Below are 19386 nucleotides of genomic sequence, written 5' to 3'. Positions count from 1 at the left end.
TTCATGCAACTGTACAATTAAGTATAGATTGTGATGCTATTTTGAGTAAGATATTAATAATACAACAAGAATGAACAATTCAAAAATCTTTTTTTTTTAACATAAGTTTTGTTTTTTTTTAACACAGTGCTGGTTTCAATTTTATGCTTGAGAAGATCACATCTCATACAGTTTACAAAAATGAGGCAATAATTAAATTTATAATATTTTCAAAGTTAATCAGGAATACATATTTCAATAAGAATCTATAATTTTCAAATTTTAGCTTCACTTTAAAATTGATGATTTGTAGTGACTCTAATAGATTAGTTTATAGTTTCAAATCTACTGTACATCTTTTAAGTCATCATAGTGGAAATAATAACAAATGATGTTTTCTTACTAATATGACTAGTGATGTATTTAAAGTTTGAAAAATTGATCTTTTCACTGTTATAGAAACCACACAAGAAAATGTAATAGAAATATCTTTAAGAGAAACTGATATTGAATATACAGCTCAGTGGGAATATATATATATATTTTTAGGGAATTTACTAAGTTTTAATTTAGCACATGTGACTAACCATTGTCTATTGTTGAGAAGTTTCCCAGTTAGACCAAACACACTTTCTTTTCTTAATGAATATGTGATAAAGAACAAATACATTGCTTACATATGTAAAATATCTTTCTATATTGTTCATGTTTACAAAAAATAATGTACAAATATAGTCATTGCATAAGTTTTAAAAATATTTCAAGCTTATGTTTACTTTTAAATTTGCTGTCTTCAATTTTATTACAAACTTCTGATAGGCAATTATGTACTTGACCTTCCATACCACTGGCTAGTTCTGCTATTACAGATTTAACTTGAGCATTGATTGATTTTGGTATTGTCAGGGGTTTGGAAACAATCCCCATCACATATCGAGATATCTTGAGATATCTATAGAGTTGAATTATAGGGTTAAACGCTCAAAAATTCTTTTATTTATTTTGTTTTATTTTTTGTACTGTGGATTGAATCCAGGGAAGCTATCCACTGAGCTATATTCCCAGCTCTATTTATTTTCTTTTATTTTGAGACAGGGCCTCACTAAGTTACTGAGGGATTTTCTAAGTTGCTGAGGCTGACCTCAAACTTGTGATTCTCCTGCCTCAGCCTCCCATGTCGCTGTAATTATAGGCATGTGCCTCTCTACATGGCCTCAATTTTTTTTTCATCAAGAATGTATTACCATACTTAGGGTTAACTATGAAATTAACATTAAAACAAAATATTTCTAGACACTTATATATACTGAAAATAAAGTACAGAACTGATGTAGAACACGTGAGGCTGGATACCTGAGGAATTTTCAGGAAGCAGGCTTATTTAAGCTGCAGCCATTCAGAAGGGCTTACTTATGCTTAACAATCTCTGGACCCTGAGTCTGGACATTCTTTTAGATTTATACCGAGTGGGGTGGTTATATGACAGTGGGAACATGACCATTATTCTTTGTCCCATATTCTTAGACTCCACAAAGGTTTCACACATTTTGTCTGCAAACCTGGCATTTACAAGAAAAAGGAAGTGTCAAACCTCATTGAGCTCTCTGCAGAATGATGAAATACTGATGATATACTTTGTAAAAATCGTTTTGATAAGAAGAAAAGCTTAATTATGGTGATGGGTTCTTTTGCGTGGGGGTACCAGTCTGCTTCAGCACCAATACCATAATATTTTAGAAATATTTCTCATTTTATTTATGTATAAAGTAAATTGCAAAAAAGAGATTATGAAAAGGAATGCTATAGAATTATCCCTATACACTGATTTGGTTAGAAAAATTATCAATTAAGGATAATCCAGGAATACATATAAAGGAAAATACACATACTTAGGTAGTTTTTTTTTCCTAGCCATTACTTTGATTAACTATTAATCCTATGAAGATGTTTAGAATAGAGTTTGGCAAATACTTTCTGTAAATTGCCAGATAATAAATATTTTAGGCTTCTCAGGCTACATGGTCTTCATACCTACTCACTTCTGCCATTAAGTAGAAAAGCAGCTTTACATAATACATAAGCAAATGGGCATGGTTGTGTTAGTTCATCTTTATTTATAGAAACAGGCCCTTGGCAAGATTTGGTCCAAAGGCCTTTAGTTTGCCAACCCATATTTAGAGATATTCAGAGATTTTGAAGGAGATTTAGCTGTCCCACCAGAAGTAGTAGTGACAATGTCCAGTTTTACCTGATATTTGTATAACTGATGAGGAATCTATACAAAAGATCACCTATGATTTTTAAAAACTTAGGTGCAGATGTTCTTGTAGTAACAGTACTACAAGAACATCTGCACCTAAGTTTTTAAAAATAACTTTTATAGAAGAAAATAACAGTAATCAAGATAGTTTGATACTGGGTAAAATAAAGACATATATTAATAGAAAATAATAAATATCCTAGAAATTGATCCATATTTGATCCATATATGTATTATCAAATGAATTATATCCAAGTGTTAATTATATCCAAGTGTTAATGTGATTCTATGGATAAAGGATAGATGGCCTTCTAAGCACATGGCTCGGGTACTATTGTATAACCAAGCCTTACTATTTCCCTTTCTTTTGTTGCTAGTTAAATTTATGGTTGAGTCTGGAAATAAGACTGCATGATATTTGTCAGCTAAGAAGCTAGGAATAATTTATTTGCTAAACAAGTAAGATAGTTATGGTATTTATGTTAGTATAGATTAGGAAAAAACTGAAATACTCACTGTGAGGAATATTTTATAAAGTTTGCTTAAAATTAATTAAGGATTGCCAAGAAGAATTAAGGGCCCAGTTGAGGAAAAACATATAAAATTTAGTAGAATAATCCATTTTCACGAGTGCTGAGAAAATAGACTGGGAATTAACAAATATTGGCTCAGGGTATTAACATTTGTTCCTCTAGATCCTCTTTCTGCCTTTGTCCATGCTATCCTCTAAACAATGGAGATCAACTTAAATAGCTGAACTTACCCTCCAGCAACTGAATGGATTTGGCTGATATGAAACACTATGAACAAACTAAATGAAAAAGGAGAGTAAGGTTGTTTATGTATCTCTGTCTCCTTTCTATTTAATTCACCTTTAACTGACTGTGTCCCATATTTTATGTTTTTTTTTTTTTTTCAGGTTCTAGGTCCTGCTCTTTTCTCTGTCCCTTCAGGCTCAGTGTTGATAATGGTGATCTGCCATTGTTAATACTTCAGATCCATACTATCCCTCCCAGTTTTTTTTATTCTATCTATATATTTGTAAATAATCCCTCTGTTAATCTTTTCCCCAAAATCCAATTGGAATGGTTTATCAATTCCTTGATGTGACCCTTACAAACCAGTGGATGAACACATTGGAGAAGGCCAGAAAACTACTTGTAATGTATTCATTATTGTGTCTAAATTGATTATGAAGGAATAAACCTGGAAGAAGACCAGGAGATTTGAATGAGGTCAAAACTATCAATCTTCACAATTAGAGGGAAGTGATGAAAAGTGGCAAGGTTATGTTCATAGGGAAAACTTAGGGTTTTATTTCTTTGTAGTGAATTTGTGTTGTGATTATTCCCTATGGGTAACTATGGGGTGAATTGTTTGAGAGGAGAAATTTTAACTCAGCTGCATTTACTAAGAATCTCACCTGTGATAAGCAACATGTTAGGTATTCTAGGTGAGCCAAAATAGTTAAGCCACAAGCTATTGTCTTATAACAGGGAGAATACCTCACTTTAATTTGTAATTAAAGTTATGAAATTATTTTTTAAAGCTTTATAAAAATATCCTGATATTGAACCCATCAATGATTTGATCTTTCACATTACTAAGTTGCTAGCCATAAATTACACACCTAAAGTGTTTTAAGTACCATTGTTTCTTCTAAAGCAGAAATGTACTACCACTGCCACACATATATATATATATATGTGATGATCAGTATTATCCAAAGTACATGTATGAGGACACGAATTGGTGTGAGTATACTATGTGTACAACCAGAGATATGAAAAATTGAGCTCTGTATATGTAATAAGAGTTGTAATGCATTCCGCTGTAAATAAAAAAAGAAAGTATAAATTTCTTACTTATTATTCTTATTTTTTTAACTTTGCTGCCAAAATTTAACATTTAAAATTCCAAAAGATAGAATGTCTTTAAATTATTAATTCCCTTTTTCTAATAATTACAGTTTTTTAATTTTTTTTCTTCAGCAACCTTTACGAATTTGTCAGTAATTACAAAGGGAGAGGACATTAGTGATTTAAAAAGTGTTTGAAAATGAGAAATTTACCTAAGAAAATTGACTTGTTAATTATTCAAAAAATTCTGAATTCAAATTCACAGGAGATATTATCTCCTTCAATTTTTGTATAACGTTCTTGTTTAATAAAGGGTATTAATTTAACATATGTACAGACTAATATACAATGAAAGACTAAAAAGTTTAAAATTTAATATGGTCACTCAATGAAGTTCCCTTGTTTTTTTCCTCATTAAAAATAACCAGTCCGAAGGATAATGTTAGAAAAGTATGTTATATTGTGTTCCGTCGACAAAGAAGCTATTTCAAGAAATGAGAATAATAAAAGTTATTCCAAAACTTTGAAAGCTGTGTTGTAATGAATTGAACTAGTTCACTTTCTGATTGCTTGCCAGCAGTCTAGCCATCTCCCACAAACTCCTGTATTGATCTGGTAGCCTTTGTGGCAGTGCATAAAGAATAACCATCTGTGTTGGGTACAGCAGCAGGTGCCATCTCCATTGAACTGGCTGCTGCCCTGATCACAATGAAGCTGTTTAGAGCACCTGGTGACCATGACATGCTTTCTTTTCTTTAGAAAAGAAACTAATTTTTAAGTTTACTGAACAGAAACTGAGAAACTCACCAGAAATCATTAGTTGTTGAGTCGCTGGGAAGGACTCCAGTGATGGTGAAGTAAGTGATCTAGTGGTGGAAAGAATCTGACCTGCAGCAGGAGATTCTTGGTCATGCACACTAGGATGAAGTTCCCATTTTGACCATTCTGAAGAAGTCATGATCTTTTCCTTTAAATCAGGTGTTAAGGTCAGGTAATCCACATAATATGGCCAATCTGGTCTAATTAGAGACATGGGTAAAGAGGTCTGTATTGGAAGAGGTTGAGTTGCTGTCACCGTATAAAACCCAACACTAGGACTTACTTCTGCAAAGTAAGATAGTGAGTCTGAATATAGTGGTTGATTGTTTTTGAGGTCATTTGAATGTGTGATTTCTGAATACATCTTGAAAGTTACATCTGAATATTGTTGTAAGTTTAATTCAAAATCTAGAGAGGTAACACTTGTGTGAAGTTTGAACAGTTGATAAGACACTTTACCCTCTTTCATGTCCAGTAAATTGTCTTGATTTAGTGCTTCGGTGGGACTCATAGTTACACTGTATTTTCCTAATCTTGATAGTTTAAGAATGTCTTCTGATACTGACAGATCATCAGTAGTCAGTTTTGAAGTCAAATCAGAATACATCAAGTCTGAATACATAGTTTGGGAAGATACAATGGATACACAAGTCTCATTTGAACATAAATTAACATCTAAATTACTTGATAGGGTAATGGATTCTTCCAAGGATGAAAATAAAATTGTTCTTTTTGCACTCTTTTTAGATGGAAACAAAGATGACAGTTCTGTGAATGCCACTGATGGTATTATTTCAGTATGAGGAGAAAACGAATGCCCAGAAGTGATAGTTTGAGTTCCCATTAGTGCATACCAGCTGGCTAATATCGCTGAGTTCATCCAGAATGTCTCATAAAACTGGGACTGTTTACTATGCAAAACCTGATCTGAGAATTCATGAGAGGATTTTATTTCAGTCATAGAACATGTTGCACATGTTTGGCTTAATTCACTTAAAGAATCAGCAGCCTGTGATTTGATGTTTGTGAGTCTCTGGTTGCTAGATTCTTCAGTAATAACCCGATATTCACTGGGAATGGGAGTTTGAGTACTAAATTGGTAGAGAGTTGATGAGTTTAAGATGGCTACCTGTTTGGATATAATTATCTTAGCAGGAAAAATGGGAGACATTGAGGGGCCCAGCAATCTCCAGTGCTTTCTTCTTGAAATTAAGGAAACAGCTGAATATTCTTCAATATCCTCTTGAGCCCTCCTAGTGACACTTGGAGGTACACTTGTGGAAGCAGTTGTGAGCAGGAATCCATGGGAGAGTAATGAGTGCCTGTTTAACTTAATATCAGCTCCTGGAATGCTGCTAATTACTGAACTCATTGTGGCAGCAGAAAAGGCAACAGTGTGATAGTCCTCAAATAATGAAGATGATGTGGGAAAAATAAAATCTGTCATTAAGGAAGAGATGATAAATGGGGTCCTTGATCCCTGATGAGAAAAAAAGAATGCTTGTGTAGCTGCTGAAGTTTGGATAGGCATATGTGATGCAGATGTTTTGCCCTGGACAATTTGTGCTGGATCATGAATACCAAAATTCAGAAACTGAGAAGAGGAAACATCTGTGGAAGAAAGAAGACTCTGTTTTGCTGAAAGCTCTCTAGTGGAAATCAGTTCTTTGAGTAAGTAGCTTTCAAAAGCTATGCCAATACTTAATGCTGCCAAACCAGTGGTTGCAGGAACATCATGCTTGAAAATATCTCTGTGTTTCAGAGCTTTAGAAAGGAAAAGGCAAAAAAGAAATCAGAAAAGTGAGTTAAAAATGAATAACTTTGGCCCCAGGCTGAATCTTTAGCAAATTGCACTGCCACCTCACACCTATTATATGCAGACAGATTTGGCTCTGTAAATCACATTTCTAATAAAAGTGTATGAAGAAGTTTAGTGACTTCACAAACTGCATAAATGCAAAGTCTGTTATTATTCACATTCAATGGGAAGGCCTAAATAGAGTAATGGTGTTACATGAAATTGCCATTCTCAATCAAATGACTCCTTTAAATTATAAAACTAAAATTATTTATCATTGATAGAACTGATAAATATTTGAACTATTTTGTTAGAAATATTCAAAATTTTGTTTTACTTTCTAAATAGTAAAATATTTTTTACATTTGATAACACTCTATTTTTACTTAATTCTTTAAAAGAACATAAATCAGGAGCTGGGGTTGTGGCTCAGAGGTAGAGCGCTCGCCTAGCACATACAAGGCACTGAGTTCAATCCTCAGCACCACAAAAAATAAATAAAACACAGGTATTGTGTCCAACTACAACTAAAAAAAATTTTTAAAAAGAACATACATTATATAAACAAAAATAGAAAATGATAGTTTCTTCTTAGAATGTACAACAGTATTAAAAGACACTTTTTCATAGACAAAAAATATCTTATTAAGGACTGTAATTCTTACTAATCATTCTGAGTAACACTTTCTATATGAAGAATGAATTTGGAATTGAACATACATTCTACTTTTTATAAAATGACATCATTTGACTTACTGTTAAGTCATAGCACATATCAGGAGACTCAAGTTGTTAACATTCTTCAAAATAGAAAAATAATCACTTCTTTGTTTCTGAGAGTTTTCAAATAAATTATTGAATATAAAATCTACATATAACAATTCAGAGGACATTAAATGAAGACATAATGAGATAAGTAGTACAAGGCCCTTTTCAAAAAGATTCACTGATAGTTAAAACAAATATGCTAGAATTGGAGTGCAAGTTATTCACCAAAATTTACACATCAGAATAAAGATTGTTGACATTTTTTTCCAGTTACCCCCCTTCCCCAAAAAGCACTTATTAGTAAAGGATATCAATATTTTCAAAACTTAAAACAGGATGTGTAACTAACAAGAATTCTAAATTTTGCACCCTTAAAAAATCTATATCTTGGAAAAAATTGAATAATTTAGAAATAAAAACTTAGAAAACAGGTTTTCAATATAAATTTTTTCAAACTCAACTTCATATTTTAATCACTTCTACTTACCTTCATTGCCTGGATAAGTATTCATTATGGTCCATATTTTTGTAGCCCTTGTAGATGGTAAGATACTGAACAAGATCTCAGAAGGAGGCACTGTATATATTTGTGTAAAAATGGTTGGAGAGATGCTTGGAGAGATGAGAGGTGAACTGGTGATGCTGCTTATTTCATCACCACAAGGAAGCGCAGTGGAGCAACTCTGCAAAAGGAATCACCATAATTAAATTAAGCTCAAAGTTTCTTTGTTCCTATGAGGAGATTTTTTTTAAAGTTTATTTTCAGGTCCATTTTGCATTTTTATACTTACATTAAATAGTGTAAATCATTCACCTTATTTTACTTAAAAAATGAAATCTTCATAGTAAAATTTATCCATATTTCAAAATTAGTTAAATCTTTCAAATTTGAGATATACTCAATTAGATGTCTAAATTTGTTCTTAGTTCCTTTAATTTCAATTCATGATACTCCCTTATATTTGCTTTGGGGATATTTTTTTCCCCTGAAAAATTTGTACTTTGGTCTTCAGTATGGATATAAAAGCAATATGATAAATTATAAACCCTTTTCTCCCAAAAGTCATATTTAGTTGACAGCCAATAAGAATATCATATTTATAAAAGATAATTGAAAACATTTTTTTGTGTTGTTCAACTAATTTTACTTTGTACTGACTTATAGAAGAAATTGGCTTGTATATTTTGTAAATTGTTTGACATGAATAGCCTATTTCTGTCCTATCCTTATAAAATAATTTCCATACAAAGCAATTGATTGAAGCATATTACAAAGAGATATTTTATGCATGCATAAATAAATGCAAATGGATCAAGGAGATTCTCTATAAAAGTAGAGTTAAAACAAAGTTATATTAAAAAATAGAAAAACAGTTATATTATTTGAAGCATTTTGATCTTTAATTAAACACAAATTTTGAAATGATTTACAAATACAATTATATGTTTATTTCCCAATAATGAAGATATAGCCAATAGATTTACCCAATTTACTGCTTTAACATTTGTCAAAGGTTGTATTTACTTTTCACAAATCTTAGGTCTTGATTTAGACATATATTCTTTTTTGCTTTGTGGTTTATATTTTGTATTCACTTTCAGCTTATAACTAAAAGTTTCTATCAAGGTCAAAGGATTCATGATGTTAGAAAATTGCATTAAAAAGTCTAACATGTAAAAAATAGTCAAGAGTGAATCTGGAAGAAATATAAGAACAACAACACAAAAAAAGGAATATGATTTTATACTTAATGACCAAAAGATTTATGCTTTCCTCAAGGCTAAGCTATAGCATGGAAAGACTTCATAGATTAATTAAAATACACATGAGGTCAGGGTAGAGACCAGAATGTCAGAATGCATCTGTACTCGTTTACAGTGAAGATGTGGCTAGTGCATGGCTCATAAATGCTTGTGTGGTCCTGGTCAGATCTTTTTTCTTAATCCTAATCAGAAGCCATTATTAACTACCATGAGGAATAGGTGATAATCAACAAGTTACCTAAGAATCTCATGTGTTTTTGACATGTATTAGACCAGAACATGTAGAATTAGGTGATTCAAATGCTCAGTGGAAGGACATTTGAGTCCAGCAGACAGGAAACCATACTTTCTCCTTCCTCTATTATATGCACACATTGGTGGGCTGAGTCTCTTATCCATCATGTGCTTTTTATAAGGTTTGCTCTCAAAATTGATTTTATTTACTGAATTTCAGGCTTGATTCCAAATATCTCATTCTATTCCCTATTCCCCAAGTATTAGCAATAAGCATCTCATCAAACATATATAAATATATATATATATATATTGATTTATTTAATAATCTTTTAAGTAGATTTTAATTGTTTGACATCTTTTCTCTCTATGGATGTATATATGCATGTATCTATAAATGTAGATACATATATATATAAGTGTATGTATAATAAATATATATATTTATGCATGTATATGAGTGTTAGTGCATTTATTCAATATCATTACAAATTTGGGATACAAATATTTGGTATTAATACATTTATGTATGATATATACACCTCAAAGCCTGCAAATGCAATTCATCCTAGAGACATTTCTCTATTCTTCCTTATTAAATCTCTGTTACACACTCATTATACCTATTTCTTTTTCCCTTTGGATTGTATGCATTAATTGTTCTTGTGTGTTTGTATAATTATGAGTTTTAATACATGATCATGAAGTCTGCCACTTTCTGATAGATTCATAAAAGTCTGTGGTGTGTGATCTTCCAGCCTCTTCCCTTATGTTGTAACACGTGAATTCATGTATTAAAGATGGCCGAGTGACAAAAAGTAGCCTTGGTGCCTAAAATATCTCACTGAAAGAGAGGAGCTGAAATCAGAGATATTCATTCGGAGTTCATGTGAATGAAGAATAAATTTCTATTGTATTGATCTACTGAAGTTTTGAACGTTGTTGTGACAGCAGTTATCATAGCCCTAATAAACCATTTGACCTTTCTGATCACATTCTCTGTTATGTATAATAAAGATAAACTGAGACAAAACTCCTCAAAATGATTGCACATTTCTTCCTGCATAATCACTTGATTGCACATGAAGCATATAAGAATTCTAAGCATTTAGCTTTAACTCATAAACCTTTAATTTGATACTTGTATTTCTTAGCTTCATGGTTACTATAGTTCACTAATTTTGTCAATGTAATTCATTCCTTCATAAATGCACCTTGCAAACAGGTATTTAGTGCCTGATTAAAATACAATAATGAGGTGCTGATATTTATTGAGAACTAAATAGGTTTCAAGATAATGTTAGGCATTTATATAAAATGTCATAACTTAAAAATTGTCTTTCTGAATCTATATTTGAAGAAAACATGCAGAAAATATCTTGAATCAGTGCTTTATGAAATTCTGATCACCTGCTTTCTCGTTAACCTTGGGTAGCTTTGCATGTCTTCATTTAGTACTAAGTGATGAAGTGCAAGCTATAATGATGGTTATAAGTGCTCATCAACTTATAGATGGAACTGGCCAACTGGATAGGTAATTTTTTTATTTTATAGCTTGATTATAGAAAAGGAATCAAAATTTGAATTAGTTTAAACAACAGCAAAATGGGCAACTAAAGAGGCAAAGGAGGAAGTGAAGTCTTAGATATGGCCAGGGACCAGATAATTCAGGCTGCTGCTTTGTTTACTTATCAGTTGTTTAAATTGGAGTTAATTCTAAGAGACAGGAAGCCATTGGAATACATAGGACAAAAAAAAGTGATGTAGTGTGATTTACATAGTGAAAATATTTGCAGAAACATATACTGTCAAGGGAGATTGGTGTGGTGGGAAGAAAGGAAGCTGGTATATTGATGAGATGCTGCTTACAATGATCTAGAAATTGGTTGAATAAACTCTGGCTGGGAGCCGAAGCAGTGCATAGTGTGAGGAAAGGTTTCATTCAGGATGTATTTGGAAGTCAGAGACCATAATACTGCTGAAGGACAAGAAACATGAGGTCAGAATAAAACTTTAATGAATGATTACTAAATTTTTGTTTCAATGCATGGAATGACTAATAAAGCTGTTTACTAATTGAAATATCAGTAAAGGCCAGTTATAGATTGGGGGTATATCAGGATTTCTTAATAAATTCATTAAATTTGAGAAGCTTATTAGCTCCCAGTAGCAAGTTAAAAATATGAGTCTCTCCTAAGGCAGAATAATCCTTAAATCATTTCAGTGAAGTAAGAAGTATGGTTTAAAGGAAACCTGCACTATCTTATAGTCTTTTTGCTAATTCTTTGATCATCGAGATAGAAAATCAAAGCCAAGATTCAAACCAAGCAGTGAAACTTATGGCCCATACTCATAGCCACTAAACTTTATTTTGATCTCCTGGATCATCTCCAAGTTTTTATGAACAGTTCTATTCTACACTTGATTATTATAGATAACAAAAATCAAGATAAGGAACTACTCTACTCTAGTAGTTCTACTCTAACAGTTTAACACACATAACTGACAATAGATTTAATCATCAACAACCAGGTAAAATAGTGTTTATTATCTCAATGGATTCATATTCTAGTGAAGTATTATTTTACATTCTGTTGACATATCATTTAAAGATGTAACTGTATATCTCATTCTTATTTTCTATTAAAATGTAAACAATGAATAAACATCCCAGTGTTTGTATTTCATTTAATATCTATAATACTGTGGTTTAACCTATTTTTCTAAGAACCAAAAGGATAAATTTGTAACGTTTTCAAACTAATTGGCAGCTTGAAATTTACAACAGTATCAAAATATGCAGTATTGCATATACATAGAAGTGCCTACCTAATTTGTGTGGGCCAGTACAGAGTGAAAACATGGAGTGTGGGCAGCCAGTCTGAATGATTAGTGTTCTCCATCCAGAGGCAGAGAGGCTCTGAATGTCACTACGTGTTGTAGTGACCTGGACATTGCCCTGGTCCCAGAAGGTTGAGGACACATCTTCAGACATAGGCATGTCTCCCTGTGGATTGAGCTACGCTCACCTGTTCCTTTGTGATATTGCTCCTTTGCCCTGTTTGGGACAGAATGTTCCATGAAAATGCCCTTTGTGTGTCCCTTTCTCTTGCTCTGCCTTTGGGTATGGCCAATCTGCTGACAGTAGACTTGGCGAAGCTGGACTCAGCCCCCAGGAACCTGACCGCTTGCCTCATTTGAATATCTTCTCTTCAATAAACGGGTTCAGCATGTGCTTATTCTCTCTCTTTCTGCGGACCCTTAAGGTCAGAGGAGCCAGCTGTCACAGGACCCCAAAGAAAAGGTACCTCTGTCTCTTTGGTGATTATTTCATGCAGCCCAATTCTTCTGGAGTGACCCTGAGTGTTTTAGTTTCGAGGAACGCAACAATGGAGCCCCTCATTGAAAAATGATTACGTATTTCAGCTCAATGACAAGAGAAGAGCAGACTAAGAGTATATTTGTGTGAGTGTGAATGAGTGTGCTCATACATGCAAAGGGACACAGGAATCTTAAGGACAAGGTTTTGGTCCACTCTCAGGTCACACACCCATGATGCTAGTTTGCTTATTCATACTACTTTGTATCATATAACACTGATCTACCACCTTGCTCTTTGAAATATTTTATTTTTCTTAAAATAAAAATGCTTTTGAAAATTAAAAGAAACATTTTCAATGATTGGTATGCTAAGTTCATGGCATAGTTTTTGCTGCAGAATTATAAAGGAAAATTCAAGCATAGGGACCAATATAAAGTAACTCAGAAAATCAGTTTCTAAGTATAGGCTTAGTTTCCCCACCAATTACAGTTCAGGCAGCAACAAACTCTTCCCAGGAGTGCACCACAGTGAAACTTTCAATCTATGCTTATTGGAAAAATCATATTTTGTTAGGAAAGATTCTGTAAAGTTCTTTTCAAATAATCTCTACTTTTAGGCAAGTTTTACATCATTCACATCATTTTTAGTTTATAAATATTGTATAAACTTACTGCATAAAATTTTCAATTCATAAGTTATAAATCACTATCCAGTTATTAGATCAACACCAATAATTTCCATCTAGTTAGCTTACTTATCTCAAAACTTGTTATTAGGAAAAGATGGAAAAATTATAAACTTAAATTTTATTCCCATCCTGTCTGGGATAGGTAGAACTTCAAGAATTCTTAAAATTTCCTGCCTACTCCCAAAATCAAGTCCTGCATAACACACAATTTAAAAAATAGTATGGATTTTTATTCTATGACTAGGTTATGATATTCTGTCTAATACAGTTGGCTTTAAAAAAAGATGATTATCAGCATGGGGCTAATCTATCTAAAATAAAGTTTTTCTTGCTAGTCACAGAAGAAGAAACCAAAGAGTTGAAGCACAAGAAGAATTTCCTTGCTTTTTGTCTAAAGAGAGGGAAGGAAAGATGCAAGGAATTTTGTTGGCATTTAGGAGTGGAGAGTGCCTCCAACAGCCAGCCAGCAAGGGAACAGTGGAACTCAGACCTAGAATCAGCCTCAAATAACTGAATTCTGGCTGGGTGAGGTGGTACATTCCCATGATGCCAATAGCTCTGGAGGCTGAGGCAGGAGGATTTCAAGTTCAAGGCCAGCCTCAGCAACTTAGGGAAATCCACAGCAATTTAGCAAGACCATACATCAAACTAAAAAATAAAAAAAAAATAACTGGATATGTAGTTCAGTGGTAAAGCACCCCTGGGTTCTATTCCCAGTATAAAAAATAAATAAATTTTGCAGAAAACAGAAATAGAACTGGAGGGAAAGATGGGGGAAGATCCCCACCACATACACACACCCAGAATCTCCAAATGAGAATCAAGTTGAGTTGACACACTGATTTCTGTCTTAGGATACCAACCATAGACACCAACCATGCCGTACCTAATATCTTATCTATAGAATTATGAGCTAATAAATGTGTATTGTTTTAAGATGCTGAATTTGTAGACATATATTATGCATAAATAGATATGCATTGTCTCCTCAACCTCACCATACTAAGCACCAAGAAGTTGAGTTCTTTCCAGTCCCAGGGACAATACTAATTAAGCAAAACAGTGGTGAGGAATCTTATCATCAAGTTATGGTGATAAGATTTTTGTTGAAGTAAGCCATTGGCCTTTGTACCCTCAGACCATTTTTCACTATCACCCTGCTCTGCCTTGAATGATGTTGGAGAAGACCTGACCCATGAAGGCAGCAAGTCCTGGGTTTCCTTATTAACTGGGTTTCTACCAGTGTGAGGCACTAGTGTCCCAGTGATGGTAGAAGGAAGGGAGAAACCAAGCATCCTTAAAACTGAAATTCTGACTTCCCCAATTAGTATTTTATCTTTTTTCCTCTTCTGGCAGAAGATGTGGCTGCTGGCTACAAATACCTCGAACAAATGCTTCCGCTGCTGCTGCTTCTCCTTCTCCTCCAGAGTGTGTCTCTCTCTCTCTCTCTCTCTCTCTCTCTCTCTCTCTCTCTCTCTCTCTCTCTCTCTCTCTCTCATCTCTATCTCTATCTCTATCTCTACCTCATTCCTTTGGAATATTTGAAACAGCTCCTTTAAGTCTCACCTGGAACAGTAGCATATTCTTCTATTTAAATCCTAGTCTGTCCACAGTATTCTTTCATAAATGTTTTAAATATCCCTTATGGACTATAGGTCCATAATTCCAAGAACTTATAAACAGTTGGAAGAACAATATAAATTTGTGAAATTTTTCTCAAAGTGGGAGTAAATTAGCTTCATGTTTTTTGGGGGCAGGGGTATAGGGTATTGAACCCACCGGTGTTTTAACACTAAAGTTACATCATCAGCCCTTTTTTAAATTTTTAAATTTTGAGGCAGGGTCTTGCTAAGTTTCTGAGGATTTCACTAAATTACCAAGACTGATCTTAAACTTGCAATCCTCCTACCTCAGAACTCTCAAGTTACTGAGATTACAGGTGTGTGCCAGCATGACTTATTTTAAGGTTTAAAGGTGAAGCCATTATAAATGTGAGACATTCCATTCTTCACATTATTTGATAGGTGATAGTGAGGCCTCTACTTTCTTTTTTCTCTTTTTTTTTTCTAGAACAAAAAAAGAAGGATCATGATTCAAAGCCAGCCTCAACAACTTTGGTAGGCCCTAAGTAACTCAGTGAGACCCTGTCTCTAAATAAAATACAAAAAGGGGTTGGGGATGTGACTCTGTGGTTGAGCACTCTGAATTCAATCCCTAGTACAAAAAAAAAAAAAGTTTGTCCAAAATTTTATTGGCTTAATATTTTTACAGAGTCAGCAAACTAAGTTATGAAACCAACAATAACAAAAATAACAAATAAAAGCAGCACCAATAATAGCAATAATTGATAACCAGAGAAGCAGAGAAAAATCAAGATATATTAAAAATAAACAAATTATTTTTATTAGTAAAGCAAATAAAACTTAAAACTTGGAAATATGAAAATTACTCCAGAAAAATATAATTTTTGAGGTTACTTTTGTCTTGGAGTATAATTTTTTTTTTTCTCATTGGATTTGGCTATTAGATCTCCAAGGTATTTATATCAGTTGGGATGCTTCTGAAAGCACAGAAGCATTGCTTTGCTAAACAGTTTTAATTTGCAAGAAAAAGTTCCAGAAAACTAATGAATGCAGAGATAAATATCTTAAGGTTTGTACTGAATTGGGCTATTTTTTTCCTAGTCTGGCCAGAGGAAGATGCAATAAGAAAGGGGATGGAAAGCACAGCTCAGGGAGAAGTCAAGGTTAATGCTAGAGACAGATGCTCAGGCAACAGATATTATTGCAGAAAGTTGTTGAGGTGAGAGGTTGAGACATTGTTTTATACTCAAGGCCTCAAAAGCATATTTGCTAAGTATAGAGTATGTGCCAGAGTTGTCTTTCAAAATGAAAGACTGACCAGGTCATTCCCCATCTTAAAAAATCATCAGTAGTTTACCATACTTCAAAGGAAAAAGCAAACCTATTTAATCTAATATATAAACCTACTGGCTATTTTTCATTACTTTTACCACGTTTTCACAAATGCTATGTTAATTCCCACTTTGAATATGTTTTCCTCCTTTCTAAAATTCCATTAGTGCCATTTATTTCTTATAAAACCTCAGTAGTCTTGGTACTCAGTTTTTTCTATTCAGTCCAGCAAATCCCTGGAAATCTTCAATGGTGTCTGGTTTTTATGGTATCACCGCTGTGGTTTCATAGAATACTGTGAAGATCTTAACCACTGTCATTATCTAGCATATTGTGATTGTTGCTTCATACATTTTACACTCCCAGTAGTCTATAGCTTTTTAATAGCAAAACCAGTTCTTCAGTGTCTAGCTCAGTGTGTGAGAAATGTTGAACTGAAGTCTTCAGACAGATCCTACTGTTCTTGGTTTCCATAGAAATTTACAGCATACCTACAGAATAAGCTTGTAGATAGAGCTCAGTGGGCCCATAAATCAAGAATCAAATTTAAACTGCTAATAAAAGATACAATCATATAATAACTGTGCATATGAAAATGAGTTATCCATACAAAATATTCAGGAACACGTGCACATAAATAATATATTTTAGTATAAGTCTAATAAAGATATTTATTTTTCCCCATTTTTTGGACTTATCTCTTGGATAGTGGATTGGATTAATATTCCCTTCATGATAAATGTACTCTGTATACTTTTATGGTTTTCTGACATATAAAAAGAGAACTAAAAGTCCCAGTAAAAATGAAACAACTTTATAGAAATCAGAATTGACTCTTTGTCAATAAATATTACTTTGATGGAAAATACATATTAGTAGTTTACATCTAAATTAAAAGAGGATAAGATTATATCCATTTATTATTTAAATTTTCTGCAGTGATTAAATTCAAGCACATACAAATTATTCTTGGTCTCTGTAATCCTAATAAAAGACCCCAAATAACTGATCTTCTTATAATTGTCTTTTTTTAACACTTTACACATACAGACAATGGGCTTTAAAATCATAAATATTTTGAATTTCAGAGTTACATGCTTGACTGTGTCATAGTTCATGCTGGAAATATCACTGTTTGGAACTTAAATTCAAATACTTTTATTTTATTTAACTCAATATAGTATTGATAATCTCTTCACTGTAAGAGAATTTATAATTCTTATAATCACTTTAGGTGAAAAATATCAGTGTGGCTAATAGAAGTGTATTTCTAAGGTTCAAATATCAATAGAATTCTCTAAGTTGTGTTTTCTGAATTCCCATTTCACTGAAACCAAATAACAAATTTTCTGAGACCACTGTCTATAAATCATCAGTTGGTACCTGACACAGAGTTCTGAATGTGTACAAGAGCCACTCAAAAGTCAAATGCTCTCAACTCTACTGTTTCAAAAAGAATAGATGAAACTAATGGACACTATAGGCAGGTTTATGGCACATGATGTGAACACTCAGTATTCTCCAACTTTTGTTTAGTAACTGGTGAGTAGAAAGTTAAAATTCTGTTTTTTTCTTACTACTAACTATCTATCCCATCTAGGGCAGCTTGCCCCAGTTACATAGTATTCATCTGAGAGCTCATAAGAAAAGACATTTATTTCATGAATCATTTTTTTAAATTCCTGTAATGGAAATAATGTCTTCATTCTGAATCCCTGTTCTTATTTGTTTACATTTTATGGCATTTTTTCTTATTCTGTATTTTAGTTGTTTCTATCTGTGTTTTAATAGTCATGAGTTCTACTCCTTTAGTTTATAAATAATATCTTAAGTAGATATTTTTACCTAAGCTCAATAATATACATTTATTAAATGCTAAAAAATATCTGGTAATAAAAGGTGTTTTTTAAAAGATTTGAAAAGACTTTTCAAATGAGTTCAAAGTCAGCCTCAGGAATGGTGAGGTGCTAAGCAACTCAGTAAGACTCTGTCTATAAATAATAAACAAAATAGGGCTAGGGATGTGGCTTAATAGTCAAGTGCCCCTGAGTTCAATCCACAGTATCTAAATAAATAAATAAATAGATAGATAGATAAATAAATAAATAAATACATGCCTCATATTCTTTTATGCACATTACTTGTAAATAACTTGCCATCTTCCCTACCTGTTCTCCCAGGGGCAATGTCTACATGTATCCAAATATACCAGCCAAACTTGTCATTCAGGCTTACTCTCCTATTGACACTACATCTTGAGCCAATTTAAGCAAATCAGATTGGGCTCCCTGCCCTTATTTTGACAACCATTGTGGCTTGTATATATGTATACATCTTTATAAAAACACAGTAGTTCCTATATTATATTATTTATTTATCAATCTCTCCCATGGGCTGGTGTACTCTACTACAGTTGTGTGACAGACATATACCAATGATTCATTAATACACCAATCTTTTACACTTTCCTTTAGCTAGTATATCATTTAAGACATATAATTTGCATTCTTATCTTAAAATATTAAGCAGGATGTCTTCTGAACACGATTAAGCCTATTTCAGATTCCATAACATATTGTCACAATACATTTATCTTTCTTCCTTCAGATTGAAGTGGGCTAGGCTTACAGTTAAGTTGTTTTTGAAGCTGATCTTCAAGCTCCCAACCCTCCCCTCTCATGGGAAATGCAAGAGGAAACGAAATGAAAACAGTTACACAAAATAAGGCAAAACCAAACAAAGAATGATGGCACAAGGATACAATCTATCACTAAAAATAAACCAAATACAGCAAGCAAAATATGCTAGGCTGTAGATATGTCCCCCTGAGCGACACGGAGAGCAATAATCAACAGGTCTTTTCCTCCTTACCCATTGACTCTTTTCTGTGTTTCATTTATTTTTAATTAAAGGGGGGAATCTTAAAGCAGGTGGATTGAATATGAATAAAAAAGGACACCAAGGCCACAAGGGAAGCACT

General features: G+C 33.0%; 1 protein-coding gene across 1 annotated transcript in view; it reads right to left on the bottom strand.

Annotated features, from left to right (window-relative positions):
- The window catches only part of Eys (EGF-like photoreceptor maintenance factor), a 1574159-nt gene that overhangs the window by 784957 nt on the left and 769816 nt on the right, over nt 1-19386 (bottom strand). Inside the window, 2 exon segments of the mRNA XM_077801488.1 lie at nt 4906-6681; nt 7971-8166. Coding sequence (XP_077657614.1) covers nt 4906-6681; nt 7971-8166 — 1972 coding nt within the window.

The sequence above is a fragment of the Urocitellus parryii genome, chromosome 8, assembly GCF_045843805.1.
Source record: "Urocitellus parryii isolate mUroPar1 chromosome 8, mUroPar1.hap1, whole genome shotgun sequence".
Taxonomy (NCBI): domain Eukaryota; kingdom Metazoa; phylum Chordata; class Mammalia; order Rodentia; family Sciuridae; genus Urocitellus; species Urocitellus parryii.
This window is presented reverse-complemented; position numbering and strand designations above follow the sequence as displayed.